At 42.3% G+C, this 19503-nt stretch overlaps 1 protein-coding gene across 1 annotated transcript; it reads left to right on the forward strand.

Annotated features, from left to right (window-relative positions):
• The first annotated feature begins 45 nt into the window (after positions 1-45).
• LOC118409156 (N-acetyltransferase ESCO2-like) lies at positions 46-12186 on the forward strand. Its single transcript, XM_035810025.1, has 11 exons — positions 46-179; positions 1240-1302; positions 2171-3252; positions 3658-3742; positions 4978-5065; positions 5464-5595; positions 6141-6230; positions 8187-8264; positions 8951-9016; positions 9520-9692; positions 10867-12186. The coding sequence occupies exons 1-11, from the start codon at positions 151-153 to the stop codon at positions 10988-10990; spliced, it is 2010 nt and encodes a 669-aa protein (XP_035665918.1). The 5' UTR covers positions 46-150; the 3' UTR covers positions 10991-12186.
• The last annotated feature ends 7317 nt before the right edge of the window (positions 12187-19503 follow it).

Below are 19503 nucleotides of genomic sequence, written 5' to 3' on the forward strand. Positions count from 1 at the left end.
AAAACAGTATGAATTAATGTTGGTATCATGTTACATTTATTAGATGAACATTACCCCTAGCAGTCGTTGATAGGATATAATTTGTAAAAAAAAAAATTATTTAGTGACCGATTTCGGATCAAGTTACTTTCCCGCGAAAAACGAGCCAAGATGGCGGGATTTGAAAGCGGGAAACGAAGGTAAGCTCGGGAAAATCGTGATTTGTGCGGGAAACAAGGAAACATCTGCTCCCAAACTGCGCCTAGATACGTGCTAACTGATAAGGAATGTACATGTCGAGGCTATATTAACGTGTGCGGTAAATGCACTCTCTGTTGGAAAGATACGTTTCGCGCCTCTCATCATGTTATGTCATGGTCATGCAAAATATGCTTGCGGTATATTCTTTCCCTTTTCCAAAACAGATGAACTGAAAATGAATACTATGCTAACGTTGCATTGCTTTTAGACATTCTGTGGCATATTTGAAGTGGTGCTTCATGAACAAGTCTGTCCTTAAGTTGATTATAGCTCCAGATTGTATTGAAATCAGGAAGGGGGAGGGGCTAAAATCTCTATCAAAACCAAGCCTACTGAAGTTGTCATCTTCAACCGAGTCGAAGCATAAAGCGTATTCAAGTATTTAGCAGTGCAGTGAGGCTCTACTTTATAGCCACCACATCACAATGTGCTGGGGCTTGATGTTAGTGGCTAATGTCTCGAGCTACCTATACTGACAATGGGCTGCCGGCTTTACTGTACTTGTAGAAATGGTGAATGCATCTCACACGTCATGCCCAAGCTGGGACCCGACCCTGGGACCAACCCCCACCCACAGATCAAAATAAGCCCTCTCACAGAGATCAGAGCGCATGTGCCGCGACAGGAATTCTAGGTAATAATATTATGTCAAAGGTTAAGGGCCTTGAAAAAGAAAACAGTCCTTGTCTCTGCCATCCATTGCTTAACAACTTCCAGATGGGTTTTGTTTTCTTTTTGTGGGCCTTTACATTTGACATATTACCTAGAATTCCTGTCACCGCACATGCACTCTGATCTCTTTGACGAGTGTGAGAGGGCTTATTCCACGCAACATGCCAAAGCTGGGGCCCGACCCTGGGATTAAACCCCCACCCACATATCCACTGAATTTGATCCACATTGCAAAACAGTGTGAAAGTGTTACTAATTGCACCTCGGGGACATTTTGTTGCTCTACTTGCTGATATTGAGAGAGGTTTGTGCCCCTTTTCTCCACAGGTCTCCACGTGGCACCAGACGAACTCCAAATGTACAGAAAAGAAAGCTGGACATGGTGGACAGGTAGGTTTCTTTCTTAAATCTAACGGCTGACCGATAGTGATAGATTGATGTATGCAGATCGCGGAGTGGGCTCCTGAGCCACATCAGGAGCAACAGCAGAGGACAACCTTCCAGAGGTGCACAGATGGTCTCCTGAGACTGGACTGCCAAAGTGATGTCTGTAAAAGACATGCACCATTTTAGATCATTTCCCAACCACATAAAATGCAATAATAAGTTTTCCAAGGAGAGTAGTTTGCTTGATGCACTAAATTGGTAAATCTATATTAGAAGCCTGTTCAAACTCAAAGTTTGAATTGCATATATACTGGTTGAAAGTCAAAGGTGAAGGCCCCTAACTTGTAAACAGTTCTTGTTTAGATCATGCTTGATCAGGGCTCTTGCCAGCTCGAAATTTTTTTCCGTCAGCCAATTTCCACTGTCGCGAAAACACTATTCCAGGTGATAGAGAGACTGAACTGACACCTTGAAAAACGGGTTTTTAATGAGATTATCGTATGTGAAAGGGCGCCGACACACTTTGTCAACTATAATAACAATAGCAAAACAAACAGTGTGTAGCTTTTACTGCCGTGGACAGCGTCCCCAAGCTGCCTGTAGCTTCCACCAAGGATTTTTGTCCAGCAAGGTTGACAGATTGGTTTGAAAATTTTTCCGTCATACGCAGCAAATTTCCGTCAATTGACGGAAAAACGGACGCTGGCTAGAGCCCTGTGCTTGATACATGTCAAGAAGTGTTAATCTCTTGATAGCCTTTTATGTATCCTACCTGCTGAGCACTGAAGACTAACTCAGTCACTGACAACTGTCTGCTACCGGTATAATATAAAATACATGTACTATCATTTGCTTTATTGCATTCTCACAGCAGAAGCAGCATAGAGAAATCCGACGAAGGATCCCAGCATTCCGCGCAGTCCTTTTACAACAAGTCATCAGCCAATAAGAAGCGGCCTTACATCGGCCCTTTGGAGAGGAAGTACCTGCGAGAGATCGAGGAGAAGAGAGCGCAGAGATCGCGAGAAAACTCGACAGAAAGGCTGAACGGCGAGACAAAGGTTTCTCCTACAGCCCCACCTGCTGGACCGAGGAAATACATCATCACTGTACCTGTCAAGAACAAGACTGTCAAGAAAACGCCTGTAAGAAAGAGCCCAAGAAAATCTTCCAGCCCAAGCCTCACTCCTTCAAGGCGGAGTCCTAGGAAAGCCATGACACCCCAGTTGAAGAAGACGTCACCAAGCTCAGAGAAAGCGCGTACAGGGCTTACCAAATCCACTCCGCGGACCCCTCCTTTGAGTGTGAATGAGACTGTGTACACCCTTACGCCCTCCCTCTTTAGTGACATTGACAGCCAGGACACAGATGACACGGGCAGTTTGGCAAGTTGTGAATCTAACAGCATCATTGGCCCCACCCCACCCGTTGATGCCACCACTGTGATGTCACACAAGGATGGTCAGACGGGTACTCACATGATGGGCAGCCCGCAGAGAGCAAAGGCTTCCCAACAGGTCTCACCAAAATCCTCTCCAACACAGAGGCAGACAAAGCAAGTTACCTTGCATGCCTTTCTGAAGAAGAGTCCCCAGGGGAAAACAGATGGTAAGGTGGAGTCCAGAAAGTCAGCAGAGGTTGTGTCAGAACCTGTTTCAGAAGTTACTTCTGCAAGCACTGAGCAGGAGGAGTTACTGATGGCATTTGAGGAACTTGCCAACGCTTCTGAGAGTAAGGAGGAGGAAGATGCCTGGAATGACACAGAGATAGACAACACACCATCAGTGTGTGGATCAGAAGACTTGTTTCCTGATTACAAATCAGGAGGCTTCGAAGGAAAGGATGGGACATACAAGAGTACAGCAGGAGACGAGGTTTCACCGTCTAAGTCAAGTTCAGATTCTGGGTGTGGGTCAGAGGTGATGGAAGACTTGAGGGGCAGTGACCAATCAGGTCAGTTCCAGTGTTTAAACTTAAAGTTAAATTGTGAAATTTTACTGTTATTAAGGTCCTCAGTGAGAGGTACTGAGTTGCCATGACATTGTCTAACAAGCATGAAATTCTGATTGTCCAAGGTGGATACTAAGTCACATTTGGCGACAGTAATTTTGTTGTATTCAACAAAATTTGCACCTCAAAATGCAGAAATTAGTGTTTAAGAGAGTTATGAATTTCAAAATTTTTCAATGGAGGATGCCCCCGGACTGCGATACTCATGCAGGGGGCGCTCGCTATGCAGCAAGATATTTGGACCCGCTTTGAAAAAACATAGCTATATGTCCGATAGGAGGCTACTAGAACTTAGTAGAAGGTTACTTCAGAGTCTCACCTGTCATTGATTGTTTATTCCTTCCACAGGTGAACCTGAGGCCAAGCGGATGAAGAAGTGTTATCCCATCTTCTCATCTTCACCAAAACCGAGGTCTCGCCTCTTCAACAAAAGGTGAGTCGAAAGAGGGTCACAGTCTAAAATTCACTGTGCTGGCAAAAAAACACCCTTTCTGCCCTAGGAATCACATGTTTTGTCCACCACATTTGTCAGCTGATGGCTAGTTGCGCAGCGTTGGTTGCATCAAGGAGCTTTTATAAAGCATGGTTTCATGAATACCTCATTCAGTTGTATATCTATCATTTATGGCATTGTGAAAATGACAGTGTTGAGATGGAATAAATTCCACTGGTTTTGTCTTTATTTATCCCTTAAGAATGGCAGATGCATTCAGTTCTGTCTATTAGTATTACATTTATAATACAGTCAAACCTGCCCAAGACGACCACCCGGGGGACCGGGAAAAAGTGGTCAATTTGGGCAGGTGGTCGCTGAGAAGAGTATCGACTCAAAACATGGCCGATGCAAACTGTAAATTGTAAATTTAACCCCAAGCTTTTATCGAGATTTTATACGATACAGTGTTTTAAAGCTCAATATTTGTACACTAACGTTTTAGACAGTACGGGAACTTTGATGCTGTCAGTTACTATACAAGCCTTTATGCGTCGCTGTGTTCTTGATCACCGTATCTGAAATAACTACGGTGCACCTTTTGAAATTGATGCCCGGTACGTTCCGATAGTGTACTTATCCACGCGGGTGAATGTAACAGTACAGTTGGACAAAAGCACTACACAGATCTTTCTTTAAAAAGTATGAGGCTATATACATTTCAGCATTCGTTCACTTTATAATGATATCGATTTTTTTTTAAAACTAAAGTCGGATTTTCTTACAACGAAATTTCCTCCCATATTACAGTAGACTGCCCCATTGACCCGCCCATTGACCGCCGCCATCCTTATTCTAAACATAACATTGTAATGGCAGTCAAAATCCGACGCAAACTTGCCGATTTCGGCACAAAATCCCGCTAGTAATCATCAAAAATCGATGAAAACCTCAATTTTGAAAATTATGTGGTCGTTATGGGTCCCAATTTCGGCCAGTCGCGGTCGCGTTGGCCAGTTGGTCGTTGAGAAAAGGTCGCTTAATACTTACGTCAATGGAAAAAAAAATCGGGACCGAGAAAAAGCGGTCGAAGTGGCCAGGTGGTCGCTGAGAAGAGGTGGTCGCTCGGGCAGGTTTGACTGTACACTCAAAGGAGAAATGATGGTGCAAATGTTTTTACAGGAATATTTTTATTATATTAACTTAAGTTATTTTTCCACCTTCCTGGTTTCCAGTTCCCCACGTTCCAGCCCACTCTCAACCGGCAAACTGAAGTTACCGCGGAAATCTAAGGAGCCACAGGGGATGGAGCAGCTGATTATTGTAAGTACAAGTTAAGTGTTTAGGAAGTTTATCATTATTTTGGAAAATCATATCCAGTTGCTTGAGTCACAGTACTGCTTTTTTGGCATATCTTAATAACTGGATGTCTAATCTTCATGAATGTTTAATATGGTACCTTAAGGTTTTGAGCAGTAGGTAGCTCTGGAGCTCATAAAAGTAGGCAAATGCCCCTCATTAGCTTTTTGGAACTGCAGTGTAATGCAGTTGGCCTTTTTGTTTGAAATGTTAATGATGGTTTGATAGCGCATCATGACATGTGGTCCTATCATGCCCCTTTGTATGTGTGCATTGTACTACAAGTTGTACTTTCCCATATAATACCTCACATAGTACTTCCCAGTTTTACCTACAATTCTGTGGTGTTTCCTTCCCTACAGGATGCTGGACAGAAGAAGATCGGAGCGATCGTCTGTGAGACGTGCGGAATGCTGTACACAGTGGGACATGCTGACGACGAGGCTGCTCACCAGAAATATCACCACAAGTTCCTCAACTCTGTCAAGTTTGAGGTAAGGACTATAGGCCACGATACAGATAAACTGACATTCATGACAATTGGCCGGTAGCGCGCGTGTGCCGTGTATGTACATTCATCCGGGATATTTGTCATAGCCATGACGTTATCTCTCGTCTGTCGAGCTGTTTTCGTGCTTTCCAGTATCAGAGTTCTTAACCCAGGATTCATGTGTTCAAGCATTAGGTGGTGGTGTTGTTGTTGTTTTTCAGATGACAAAACTAAGTGAGTGTATATAACTTTCTAATTTAGGAGTTATGTTTTCAAGCATTATTTTACCCTATAACTATGACAGAGTTATAGGGTATCTAACAGATACACTACTCAAGGATGCTTTAACACATGTTTATCTGTGCTTGGTATACATCATACTTGTAAAGAGAAACTAATTTTCCCTGCTTTTGCCTTCATGTTAGATGTGAACAAAGGTCCTTAATGGCTTAAAGGAGCATACCTTCAAGTTATGGATGTTTCTCAAATGTCTTCCATTTTCTTACAGTTGAGCCATTTTTTATTGATTCAATGACTTTTGTTCTCAAGGGTTGGAAGAAAGAGCATGTGTTAGCCACATTCCACGATGGAAGAATAATCATGGTCTTGCCAGATGACCCCAAGTATGCCATCAAGAAGGTGGGTACTTTTTAACTACCAGGGTTCTAGCTAGGATGAAATTTTAGCGTAGTGGTACAGGCGAGGGAGCGAAGCGACCAAGCGCGAGGGCGCGAAGCGACGGAGGGGGGGATGGTGTGGAAGGGGGGCTTTCCCCCCTTCCACGGTATGGAGCTTTTGGAAATATAAAATTGAAATGGGCCATTCTTAGGGACCTATAAAAGGAAAATTGTTGTTTTCTCAATATGTATTCTTGATGGGTAATTCTTATACTTTTGCATCTTGTCACTGTGTTACCCTTACAAAGGACCTTGTCACAAGATATCTTAACTCATACATAGAAACAAAAAATTAACAGGTAAACCTAGAAACAGGTAAGTAACATCATTTTACTAAAAGTTACTAGAGAGTCAAATCAAAGTTAAGAATTAATTTCAAAAGTCTGTAATCATTTCTACATACATTTCCAAATTTGCTTAGACTTCCTCAATGTTCCTCCATTTCCATACAATGTTCAGAATACTGTATTCAATTCCATGGCAGTGGGAACAATGTTTACAATACTTGAAAAAAGAATGGCTACATCACACTGCCAAAATCTTAACATGTTTATCAATGTAAGCCACTCTACCTCTCTTGCAAATCAATTCCAGAAATTTAGTGAGAGAAAGAACACAGAACACACTTAACATTTTACACCTCCCCCTACATGTCATATCGTATTGCTGATTCCTCTGCAGGCACTACCAGAAGATAGAAAGAAAACACGTTCCTTTGAGACACACCAAATATGGTTTAATGTATTCATCTATGAGGCGGGTCCCACGGCTTGTATGCACAATGCTCCTCCCACTGCACTGGGGCCGTGCTGGCGGCAAAACTTTTTAGAGGCTAAAGAGACTTGACTCCGCCCACTACACTAGACACAGTAGACAGTCTCTGGCACCAGCCTGCTGGCAGTGCAGACTCCGCCCTTTTGGGGGTGTTGTCTAGTCAGGTTTACTTTTGGGGAGGACAACCGGCGTTTGGAATTTCCAAAACAAAGACTGAACTGACAATATCTGATGATTAAATGACAAAAACAAATGCTCATAAAGCATATCTGATGGTAACAGTGCTCCAACTTTTTAAAAATATTTCACATTATATATTGTCAGCTTAGTTTTTACTTTGATAAAATGACCAAAAGTATCTGCTACTGTGACGAACTTTTTCAACAGCCTCCCACGGCCTGATCGGGACGTGCCAAGTGTATGAGGGACAAGTGTCTGATTATTATTTTTTCTATCCTTTAAAAATTATTGATGCAGTTTAGTGAGGGTAGGCGCGCAAGTTACGAGGTAAAAGCGTTGAGGACGAGGAGGAAACATATTTGTAGTTGTAGTTGTTCAAGTTCCACGAAAAAGATTGCCATACAAGGACACTCCCTCGGCAAGTCGTAATAAGCCAGTCTAGCCCAAATATGGCTCTGGGCTTGCCACATATGGGAGGGCAACATGAAGACCCGCCTCGGCCGTGCGCTCTGTGCACATGGGACCTGATAAGTCACGCCAGGCAGCGCCCACACATGTATTTGTGTTTTGCTCATTGCGATTCCCTCTGAAACAACTGAAACCAACGTTTTTTTACATTTGATCTGGCATTATTGCACAAATAAATACAGTCAAAATGCCGCTACTTTGTATTGAAAATAAGCGTAGCGGCCCCAAAATGAGCGTAGCGGTCCAAAATTTTAACGTAGCGGGCCGCTACGCAACTTTGCGCTAGCTAGAACCCTGACTACAATTCATATCACGTAGATCAATGGACTGGCTTTAAATTTAGGGTTCATAGATAGAGACCCACCTAACACATTTCCAGCATCACAATCAGACACTTGGGATCTTGCCAATCTGTGATTCTACCAAATCACATTATCCCGACATAAACAGAAACCTGTCATCACTTTGCTGTTTCTATGTGTGTCCTTCATAACAGGCTGAAGAGGTGCGAGAGCTGGTTGATAATGAGTTGGGTTTTATCAAAGGTTACTCAACAACCCGCTCTAACTGCAAGGTTAGTACAAAGCACTTTTTTTGGTTTTCCCCACGACACTATTCAGATACATGTATTTGCTATTCTAACAAGAATTGAAGCAGCAGAATATGGTATCGCAGCTTAGTGTTTGGTTTTGTATTGAAAAAGTGCCACTTGTGTGGTAATCTAGTGTTACCAACTATGATTGAGGCTCACTTTCACTTCCAAGTAACGTTAGTTCACTTTTATCCGTAGAGAAACCTATATCCGTTGTTTAAAAAAAACAGGGTATTTGGTATTTGGGGATATCAAGTCGACGGATGGTGGTTTCAAACTGCAGTATTTTGAAAATATTGCAGTTTGAAACCACTGTCAGTTCACTTAAAATCCTTAAATACCCTGTTTTTAGAAACAACGGATATAGGTCACCCTACGGCTAAAGGTGAACCAACGTTTCGTTCAAGACTACCATGGAACAGGACAAAAACATTAAATAAATAACAAGGCAATGCATGACTCTTCTGATTATATGCTCTAAATCTCCGTTAGGTAGGCATGACTTTTTTTTAGTTGATGAAAAAAACATGTTTTCTGTAATATGTGGGTTCTGTGATGTTTCGTGAGTTGTTTTTTTGTTGATGATGTACATCTATCTATTAGTACAAACTGGATGGGATATGAGCATCTTTTATAGAAAGTCTTACATGCAAACATGTTGTTGTCAGACACTGCTGTTCATCTCAAACGACAAGAGAGTGGTGGGCTGTGTGATCGCAGAGGAGATATCCAAGGTACGGGCTGCTTTCGAAAACCTCTGTCTAACAGTATCATAGCAATATACATTTTGTACATGTAGCTACAAGAAATGAGGATGAGACACTATTAGATATTTCTAAGTTGATCAACCATAGATGTAAAATGGACAATACAAGTAATTTTGAGGAAAGTACATTTGTAAAAGCCCCAAAAAATTATTGCCATCTGCCACTCTGATTAAGGTTTTTCAAAATTGTTTCTTCTTGAACTATCATAGCATGGAACTCATCCATACAAAGTACAATAGAGGCATCCTCACGTATGATAAAGATGATGGCCTCTGACCTCTTAAACAACTTGCTCTTTTTCCCCCATTTTTCCAGGCCTATCGAGTTCTCCCCAACGAGAGCCAGTCCAGCCCCTCGTCCCCCTCCCCCTGCGAGTGTGGTGCTGCGACACCCGGCCCGTCGTTATACGGGCTATACAGATACAGATGATGACTCTCAAGCAATGCTCTTTTCCCCCATTTCCTCTCCAGGCATATCGAGTTCTGCCCAACGAGAGCCAGTCCAGCCCCTCGTCCCCCTCCCCCCTGCGAGCGTGGTGCTGTGACACCCGGCCCGTCTCCGCGGTGTGCGGGGTCAGCCGGGTCTGGACCTTCCGTCTCTGGAGGAAGAAGAAAGTGGCGACCAGACTGGTGGACACACTGAGGTACGTTCAGGCTTTTAGCTAGGATTTTATTATGGGGGGTCCAAAAAAACACCAGGCCCATCGCCACAGTGTGCGGAGTCAGCAGAGTCTGGACCTTTTGCCTCTGGACGAAGAAGGGAGTGGCGACCAGACTGGTGGACACTCTGAGGTATGTGGGTCTCAATTTAGCTAGGATTTATTATAGGGGTCAAAATTTCTTGGTGAGTCATATGGTACTTAGTGATATAAGTGCCACTATTGTAGGGGACATCCACCTTCCATGGTGCAGAGTTTTCAAGAATTTTAAGTTAAAATGGTACATTCTAAGGACTTTCCGCCTCTAGAGGAAGAAGAAAGTGGCAACCAGACTGGTGGACACACTGAGGTATGTGGGTCTCACACCAGGGTTCCAGCTAGTGCCTTTTAGTGTAACGGGCCACTGTACTATAAGATGCTGCTCAGGTATGTGGGTATCACAGTCTAGGGTTCCAGCTAGAATAAGTGCTTTTTAGTGTAATGGGCCGCAAATATGCCGCTGTATTGAGGTCACATGAGTTAGCGCCAAATGGCAGCCGCTCCACACCCTTGCGATTTAACCCCGCCTATTGTAAGCTCCTCACAATTTCCTCCCAAGAGAGAGTGGTCGGCCCGCCCAATACCAAAATGTTATCACCACGTTAAATGAGGACCGTTTTGCTATTTTTTTTTTTTAACTAGCATAGTGGTACTTTGCTATTCTGGTCAAATATGACAATGTATGTTCTGAAGGCGTAACACCCCACTTTGAAACCATCCATGATTGGTCACCATTACCATTCCTTTATCTGAATGGAAATTGGTCTGCTGGCTTGTATATAGGTCACATTGATACAAAATTCAATTCTTGCAAACCTGGAGACTAACAAAATCTGGTCTATGTGGACAGGTGGTCACTATAGACAGGATTCTCACTGCATGTTAATGGACAAAATTATATTAGGGAAAAGTGTTTGTATTGACCTCAATGGTACTTTTGTAGAGTCACTCGTACACATGAGACTGCATTTCATGCTACTGCAATGCAAGGATTGGATGTACATGTAAATGTAAAATGTCTTTTTTGCATCAAAATGTACCAATGTTGGAAGACTTTAGTTTGTACATGATTGACTTATCTTTCAGCCTATTCACAATGAATTTGTGTCCCTTCACGCAGGTCCCACTTTGCATTTGGCTCCTTTCTATCCAAGGACGACGTGGCATTTTCTGATCCCACCCCAGACGGACGGAAGTTTGCTGAGAAGTACTGTGGCACAGCAGCATTCTTGTGCTACAAGTAGTTTTCATTTAGACATTACGGGGCAGACATTCCATAATTATATGAATCTGGAATACTACTACTAATTATTATTAATTAATATTCGTCAATGTGTAAAACACTACATGTAAGTCTTGATATGTTTGTTGCAGTGCTTTTATTTTCTGCGATTTCTTTATTCCTACCATGAAATCATGACACTGCGAATGTACTGTGCTGCTTCTTGATTCAACCTCGAATTTAACACTTCCTTTTCCTGCCTATTGCAAAATAAAGTAAACTGGGTACTAGTATCTCACTGGAGTGCAACATGTTGGTGGCGACACTGCGTAGAAAATTGGGTGTGTTACCCTTGACTTTGTAATGAAATATCATCCCCAATTTAGATGGGATGTGCTTTGAGATTTAGTCCTCAGTTCCAACATTGTATGAACTTTCCTGCTAATCTCCAAGCAGATCCTACGGTGCCATAAGATAGTATCAAAGCTGGCCAAGGAGTATAGCGGGCCAAAGGGAGTCAAATGGGCACCTACGGTGGGTTTGATACTATATTACGCCACCGTGGATCTGCTTGGAGATTACTTTCCTGCTACTGCAGAAACTGTACATTGCATCTGTTATTGTTTTTTTAAAAGACGTTATTTAGTTGAATTTCAATACTAGTACTTCTACAAGTTAAGGAGTACAAAGGATTTAACGGGCCGAAAATTAACACAAGATGTCCATTCCTATAAGGAAATGACAATCAATAATTAAAATTTAATGTTCAGGTCAGCTACCTAGTACGACTTGGAAATTAAAATTACCGTGTGATAGTTGTCTTGCTATTTCTTTTAAGTAACTCGTACAAGATGATTATTTCGGTGTACTGGTAATGTATGGTATTTTAGGATTTCATGTAACTATATAGATAATACACTAACAATGGTATTGTAATTGAACACCATCAACTTAAATAAATTAAATAGACTTGTTCTAACTGAGATGGTCAACCTTTATGACATGGTATAAAACATGACAGGCAGAAAGACATGTCTGTACGTTAGAAAATACTGCACAATATTAGTTTGACTCCTGAAAAGGAATGTGAAGCTTTATAAGATACCATTAAAAAATTGTGTAGTTCTAAGATTGGTTTTCATTTTTGTACTTGGGACATTTCAGCGGGAATGAGTGGTGGGATATTACTTTTACCCTGAATAAACATGAACAACCACAGTATGGTCTTCACATTTCTTGCTCTGCTAAGAAATAGCAGTCCCTAAGGTTTCAGCTGTCTCAGCCATGCATGGGATGATATGTTGTGATGAAAAATATGAAACTTGACTTCTGCTAGGGTCCCATTTCCAAACAGGCACCTGGCAAGGCAGTTTGCAGGATCCCACGACAAAGTATGACAAAAACAGAAGACACAAATTCAGAAATTGTCATGAAAATAACTCGTGTAAATCTCTTGATATGCGTTTTTGTTTTTATTTCTTGTTCCTGCAAACAGCACAAATGGTTCCTCTTTTGAAACTGAGACCCTGCATTACTGAGAATGACTTTCTAGGTCTAATATGACACATCACAAAAAGCACGAGTGTTATCTTTATTTCATCTGGTTGTCTATATAGTGGGACACAGAAGTAAGGAACAGAAACGATGCCAGTTATTAGGCACATGGAAACACTGAGATCCCTTGTTGGTTTGAGAACCATTGTAAAGCACTGGGCTTGAGCACAACGATTGGTTTCTCATAAATGCCGTTCAGGTCGACATGTACAGTATATGTACCTTTAGAATAGTGATAATGTACACTGGCTCTGCTTATCACAAATAGCACCTTCAAACTAAAGATGAGGTACATACTGATGTCACAGTTTCAGAGCTATATCTGAAGACCGTGGATTGATGAATTCCACAGCTGTGATATTCATCACTTAGATGATGAATTCCACAGCTGTGATATTCATCAGATGATGAATTCCACAGCTGTGGAATCATCAATAGTGCTGTGAGATTCATCGATCTACTGATGAATCCAACGCCACTTCCGTCCCTAATACTGGCGATTGGCCGTGAGATTCATCGATCTACTGATGAATCCAACGCCACTTCCGTCCCTTATACTGGCGATCGGCCGTGGGATTCATCGATCTACTGATGAATCCAACGCCACTTCCGTCCCTTATACTGGGGATCGGCCGTGAGATTCATCGACCTACTGATGAATCCAACGCCACTTCCGTCCCTAATACTGGCGATCGGCCGTGAGATTCATCGATCTACTGATGAATCCAACGCCACTTCCGTCCCTTATACTGGCGATCGGCCGTGGGATTCATCGATCTACTGATGAATCCAACGCCACTTCCGTCCCTAATACTGGCGATCGGCCGTGGGATTCATCGATCTACTGATGAATCCAACGCCACTTCCGCCCCTTATACTGGCGATCGGCCGTGGGATTCATCGATCTACTGATGAATCCAACGCCACTTCCGCCCCTTATACTGGCGATCGGCCGTGGGATTCATCGATCTACTGATGAATCCAACGCCACTTCCGTCCCTAATACTGACGATCGGCCGTGGGATTCATCGATCTACTGATGAATCCAACGCCACTTCCGTCCCTAATACTGGCGATCGGCCGTGGGATTCATCGATCTACTGATGAATCCAACGCCACTTCCGCCCCTTATACTGGCGATCGGCCGTGGGATTCATCGATCTACTGATGAATCCAACGCCACTTCCGCCCCTTATACTGGCGATCGGCCGTGGGATTCATCGATCTACTGATGAATCCAACGCCACCTCCGTCCCTTATACTGGCGATCGGCCGTGAGATTCATCGATCTACTGATGAATCCAACGCCACTTCCGTCCCTAATACTGGCGATCGGCCGTGGGATTCATCGATCTACTGATGAATCCAACGCCACTTCCGTCCCTAATACTGGCGATCGGCCGTGGGATTCATCGATCTACTGATGAATCCAACGCCACTTCCGTCCCTAATACTGGCGATCGGCCGTGGGATTCATCGATCTACTGATGAATCCAACGCCACTTCCGTCCCTTATACTGGCGATCGGCCGTGAGATTCATCGATCTACTGATGAAACCAACGCCACTTCCGTCCCTAATCCTCGCGATCGGCCGTGGGATTCATCGATCTACTGATGAATCCAACGCCACTTCTGTCCCTAATACTGGCGATCGGCCGTGGGATTCATCGATACAGTCTTGGATTTTACTACTTAGGTTAATTAATGATCTCTATGTCATCAAATTTTTTAATTTTTAGTCTCTCCACAGGGATGGATTTAACAGAGGCTTGATGAATTGCATGGCCGGAATCATTTCTAAAATTTAAAACTTACATACACATACATAAAAATCACTCAAATCTTTAATACCACCCACTACCGCAATGACTGATGGGATAGCTTGGGTGCCATTTTGTTCCTTTGTTTTCAGTCACATGCTGAAGATTTTTGTTCACAAACGAAATTCCCTCTTAATATGCAGACATATGTTACTCAAAAGTAGCGAACAATATGGTAAATTAGGAATTCAATATGTGTAGCAGATTAGCCCTGTTTTGAAATATCGATGGTAGACTAATTAGGACAGTTTTATCATCGAAAAGATATAAGCGACACCATTCTTGTCGTTATATGCTATTAAAATTTTGGGCACTAGTATACCTTGCGATCAAAATGCGTAAATAAACTAACGATATGCTTATGGCTGCCCATTTAGTCCCGGGGTCCCATGATCACTAAAGTGTCCCACGCAGCAAAGAAGCCACACGTATGTTGATATTATTCAGTGGGCCGTGAGGTTTTTCTAGCAAGGAGCTTTTATAAAAGCTTTTAAAGTTTTATAAAAGCTCATTGGATTCAACTCTCCCTTCTATTGCTAAAATAAACTCTCTCAATATTTCAACGATTGAGATCGTTACACTGTCTGAAGTCTTTCTTGTCAGAAATTAGGCCTATACAGGTAGGTGAGAATTCTCAAGTTTCCCTTCAATGACAAGACGAACTTTCCCAGCCAGAAAAGGCCAAGCTTGTTTTTCAATCACTCACAAACAATACTAAACCAACAGACTGTATGCAAGAAAATTTCACTGCTTCCCAATGTTGTGCTTTGTGGCTTGGGTGGTAAGGGATTATGACTTGTTTTGACCAATGCTCCTTTGTTTTTCAATCAATCACAAACAATACTAAACCAACAGACTACTGTTTAATTGATGCTCTATCTCAACTAACTATTCACCTTATGTAAAACAAGCTAAAGCCCCAACAAACCCATTACCAACTAAGTACATTTGGGATGATAACTCCAAACTCAAATTTACAGAGGCATTACAGGATCCTCCGATATAAAAAAAAATCTTACAAAAGTTTACTGCTAAGTCATTTTGTGACGTAGACAATGCAGTAAAAGAATTTTCTGACATAATCACACATGTAGCTGATAAATGTCTGCGTAAAATTACCCACAACAATAACAAGAAAAGAAAGAAGAAAAGTAAACCATGGTTCAACCATTCATGTGCATCTCTTAAACGCAAAATAAAACAATTAGCCACTCCGTTTTCTAAGTGCCTGTGGAAACTTGATGTTCGCCACGTATACTTCTGCAATCTGAAATTGTACAAGAAGAAAATCAAGACAGAGAAAAGACTCTTCAAAGAAATACAATTAAACAATCTCAGAAAACTTAGTAAGGAAAATCCACAAAAATATAATCTTGGAGGGAAATCAAATCACTGTGACAGGAAGATAATGTTCAACAGAAGGATGATAATGCCATTAACCCAGAAGAATGTTTGACTCATTTCAAAACTTTAAACAATTTTGTTGATAATAAGGAGCCAAATAAAGACTTTACTCAACATGCTGCTCAAGAATGGCCTGTTCAACAGAAGGATGATAAGGCCATTAACCCAGAAGAATGTTTTTTATTTCACTGTAGCAACATGCACTATAGTCTCTTACTGTTATGGAAAAATGTTCGCGGCGGTTTTAAATTCGCAGTGAAGTGGCCGCCGTGAAAACCGCGAAGTTCATTTAATCCACCGAGAACGTTTCTGCATTTACAGTACAGCATATTTCAGCCATCTCCCTCCCCATGCAACAATAGACTATTCCAAAATCACCCATGTGCAAAAATGGAACACTTTTCTTTAAAAGTCACTTCTACTAATGACACTTTAGCCCAAAATTCCCAGTGCAAGAATTTACTCTTCCAGTGCACCCCATGTCACATGCTGAACAAAAATCTTCAGCATGTGACTGAAAACTAAGGAACAAAATGGAACACAAGCTATCCCATCAGTCATTGCGGTAGCGGGTGGTATTAAAGATTTGAGTGATTTTTTTCTTTCTACGCTGCGTTCGACTTCATCACAACATATTGATAAAGTCCACAGTCAATTGTCAGTATTAGCGACGGAATGCCCGTGGATATTATCACTACATATTGATGACTGTAAGTGCAGGGTGTTTTGTGTATATTGTGCAACTTTTGTTATTGGTCACGCAACAGGAGCAGTGCAACTCTATTACTAATTAGTATTGTGTGCAATTCTAGCATTTGTCAGCTCCATTTGTACAGGAATGTGTCCACAGGAATGCTAGTTCACGCCACGGTAATGTTTGGAATGTTATTACCTAGGAAAAGCTATCCAGCCATTAATTACTTGGTAACAGGTGGGTCCTGCAGGCCCTCAGGAGTATTATTTTGCAAATAAACAATCAATATTATTCTAGGAAACAGCGACATTGTTACATGTGTCAGCCAAGTGGCTTTTTTGCGGGAGTCAATGTAAATAGTGTGTTATACATGTAATCAAACAGAAAAAAAACATGCAGATAAAGATTTATATCAATTATACTGTACTGGACAGCTCACAACATGGTTAGCAATTCATTTGAATTACAAGTTGAAATGTTTATGCCTCGAAGCGCAAAACTCCAAAATCAGCAAAAAAAATCTTCCTTGCAGGAATTTCCAGATGATCATTGGTTTGATGATTGATTGTAACTTTATTCAAATGTGTGCTAATATGAATATGTGACCAATAAATGCAAAGTTCTCAGTACACTTTTTTTCTTGCTCATTCAGCTGTCGATAAGTGCTAGAATTTGTGAGTCCCACAACAAAGAATAGTACAAGAAATATTACAAAGCTCTCTGTAGAAGCATCCGCACTGCCATAGACAGTAGATTTTATCATTACATAGATGAATCCGACGACCAAAGGCTTTATAGTATTAGTGACAGAATGGACGTTGGATTCATCAGTAGATCGATGAATCCCACGGCCGATCGCCAGTATAAGGGACGGAAGTGGCGTTGGATTCATCAGTAGATCGATGAATCCCACGGCCGATCGCCGGTATTAGGGACGGAAGTGGCGTTGGATTCATCAGTAGATCGATGAATCTCACGGCCGATCGCCAGTATAAGGGACGGAAGTGGCGTTGGATTCATCAGTAGATCGATGAATCCCACGGCCGATCGCCAGTATTAGGGACGGAAGTGGCGTTGGATTCATCAGTAGATCGATGAATCTCACGGCCGATCGCCAGTATAAGGGACGGAAGTGGCGTTGGATTCATCAGTAGATCGATGAATCCCACGGCAGATCGCCAGTATTAGGGACGGAAGTGGCGTTGGATTCATCAGTAGATCGATGAATCTCACGGCCGATCGCCAGTATTACAGATGGAAGTGGCGTTGGGTTCATCAGTAGATCGATGAATCCCACGGCCGATCGCCAGTATAAGGGGCGGAAGTGGCGTTGGATTCATCAGTAGATCGATGAATCCCACGGCCGATCGCCAGTATAAGGGACGGAAGTGGCGTTGGGTTCATCAGTAGGTCGATGAATCCCACGGCCGATCGCCAGTATAAGGGGCGGAAGTGGCGTTGGATTCATCAGTAGATCGATGAATCTCACGGCCGATCGCCAGTACTAGGGACAGAAGTGGCGTTGGGTTCATCAGTAGATCGATGAATCCCACGGCCGATCGCCAGTATTAGGGACGGAAGTGGCGTTGAATTCATCAGTAGATCGATGAATCCCACAGCACTATTGATTAATTCCATAGCTGTGGAACTCATCATCTAAGTGATGAATATCACAGCTGTGGAATTCATCATTTTCACAGCTGTGGAATTCATCATCTAAGTGATGAATATCACAGCTGTGGAATTCATCATTTTCACAGCTGTGGAATTCATCATCTAAGTGATGAATATCACAGCTGTGGAATTCATCAATCCACGGTCTTCGGATATACCTGAGTTTCAGGGATGGTACAATTGACACTTAAGTAACAAAAATGAGGTATGTCAGTTATAAGAACTAGTACATGAGCAATCAAATATTTTCCTGACAGAAATTGTTATAACATTAAACTACAGTAAAGCTACAATCTACATATTGTGCCTTCAACTAAAACCTAACACAATCTACATACAAGACTGAAAGTTAACTGAAAGACATTACAAAAATACATCTTGTGATGAAAAAATAGAGTAAAAACTAATATATCTCCTTGGCACGGACGTTGCTTTGTACAGCTTCACAGTATCTTTCCCTGATAAAGCTACTCTGACTTCAACAGTTCCAGAGCAAACACTTGGAGGGTATTTCAGTACATAGCTAATAGAAAAGTAAGCACTACCGGTATTACTTTTCAAAAATAGTTTCATCAGGTTGGTAGAATATACGATGAAGGAGAATTCATTTTACACAACCAGTAGGTACTTACGGCTACATATAGCTGTGAGAAGCAGAACTCCAGTTAGAAGCTCTGTGACGAAGGTGTCTGAGAGACATCGAAACGTAAGCAATGTAAGTACCTACTGGTTGTGTAAAATGAATTCTCCTTCATCCGGTATTACTTGTCATGGCGGCCTGCGACATGCCACATACAGCACTTGTCGTGCTCCTCACAGCGTCAAATGAAAACACGCTGGTCCACTAAACTTCACCAAAGTATTACTTCAGTCGGGAACACGGATCTGCAGTTGGTCTCAAACAAAAACACAACAAATTGTTGAGTACCACAGACTGGAGTTAGTGGCCCGTTAACTATAATTTCCACATTTCAGATTGGACAGGAACACAGAGCACCATGAGAACATAAAGGTTTGGCACTTGGAATGTTAATGATATGAGGTAACCTGATCTATTAACCCTCTCCATGCTAAAGTAGCCATTTGGCACCAATTCTGTATTGGCTATGGGGTAGAGTAGCAGCAAGGAGGTTAACAGGAAGCATAGGTTCACTATGCAATACATGTAGCTTCACTATGCAATAGGTACACTATGCAATACATGTAGTTTTACTATGCAATAGGTCTACTATGCAATACCATACTGTGGAATGTTGATGGCAGAGAACTTGTCCCTTCTACCACCTCTCCTGCCTCCACCGAATCCACTCCCGAACCCCCCGCCTCCACCGAACCCCCCACCCCCCCCCAAGGGGCCACCCCCACCCCCGTAGCGCCGCCCGCCGCCA

This window comes from Branchiostoma floridae, chromosome 2 (assembly GCF_000003815.2).
Source record: "Branchiostoma floridae strain S238N-H82 chromosome 2, Bfl_VNyyK, whole genome shotgun sequence".
NCBI classification, from domain to species: domain Eukaryota; kingdom Metazoa; phylum Chordata; class Leptocardii; order Amphioxiformes; family Branchiostomatidae; genus Branchiostoma; species Branchiostoma floridae.

What these genes read in the sequence shown, in the direction of transcription:
- LOC118409156 (XM_035810025.1), top strand. Translation starts at nt 151, where the DNA reads ATGGCGGGATTTGAAAGCGGGAAACGAAG. An exon ending in GGATGGAGCAGCTGATTATT is followed by an intron (nt 5,066 to 5,463) that starts GTAAGTACAAGT and finishes CCTTCCCTACAG; the next exon opens with GATGCTGGACAGAAGAAGAT. An exon ending in CAACCCGCTCTAACTGCAAG is followed by an intron (nt 8,265 to 8,950) that starts GTTAGTACAAAG and finishes TGTTGTTGTCAG; the next exon opens with ACACTGCTGTTCATCTCAAA.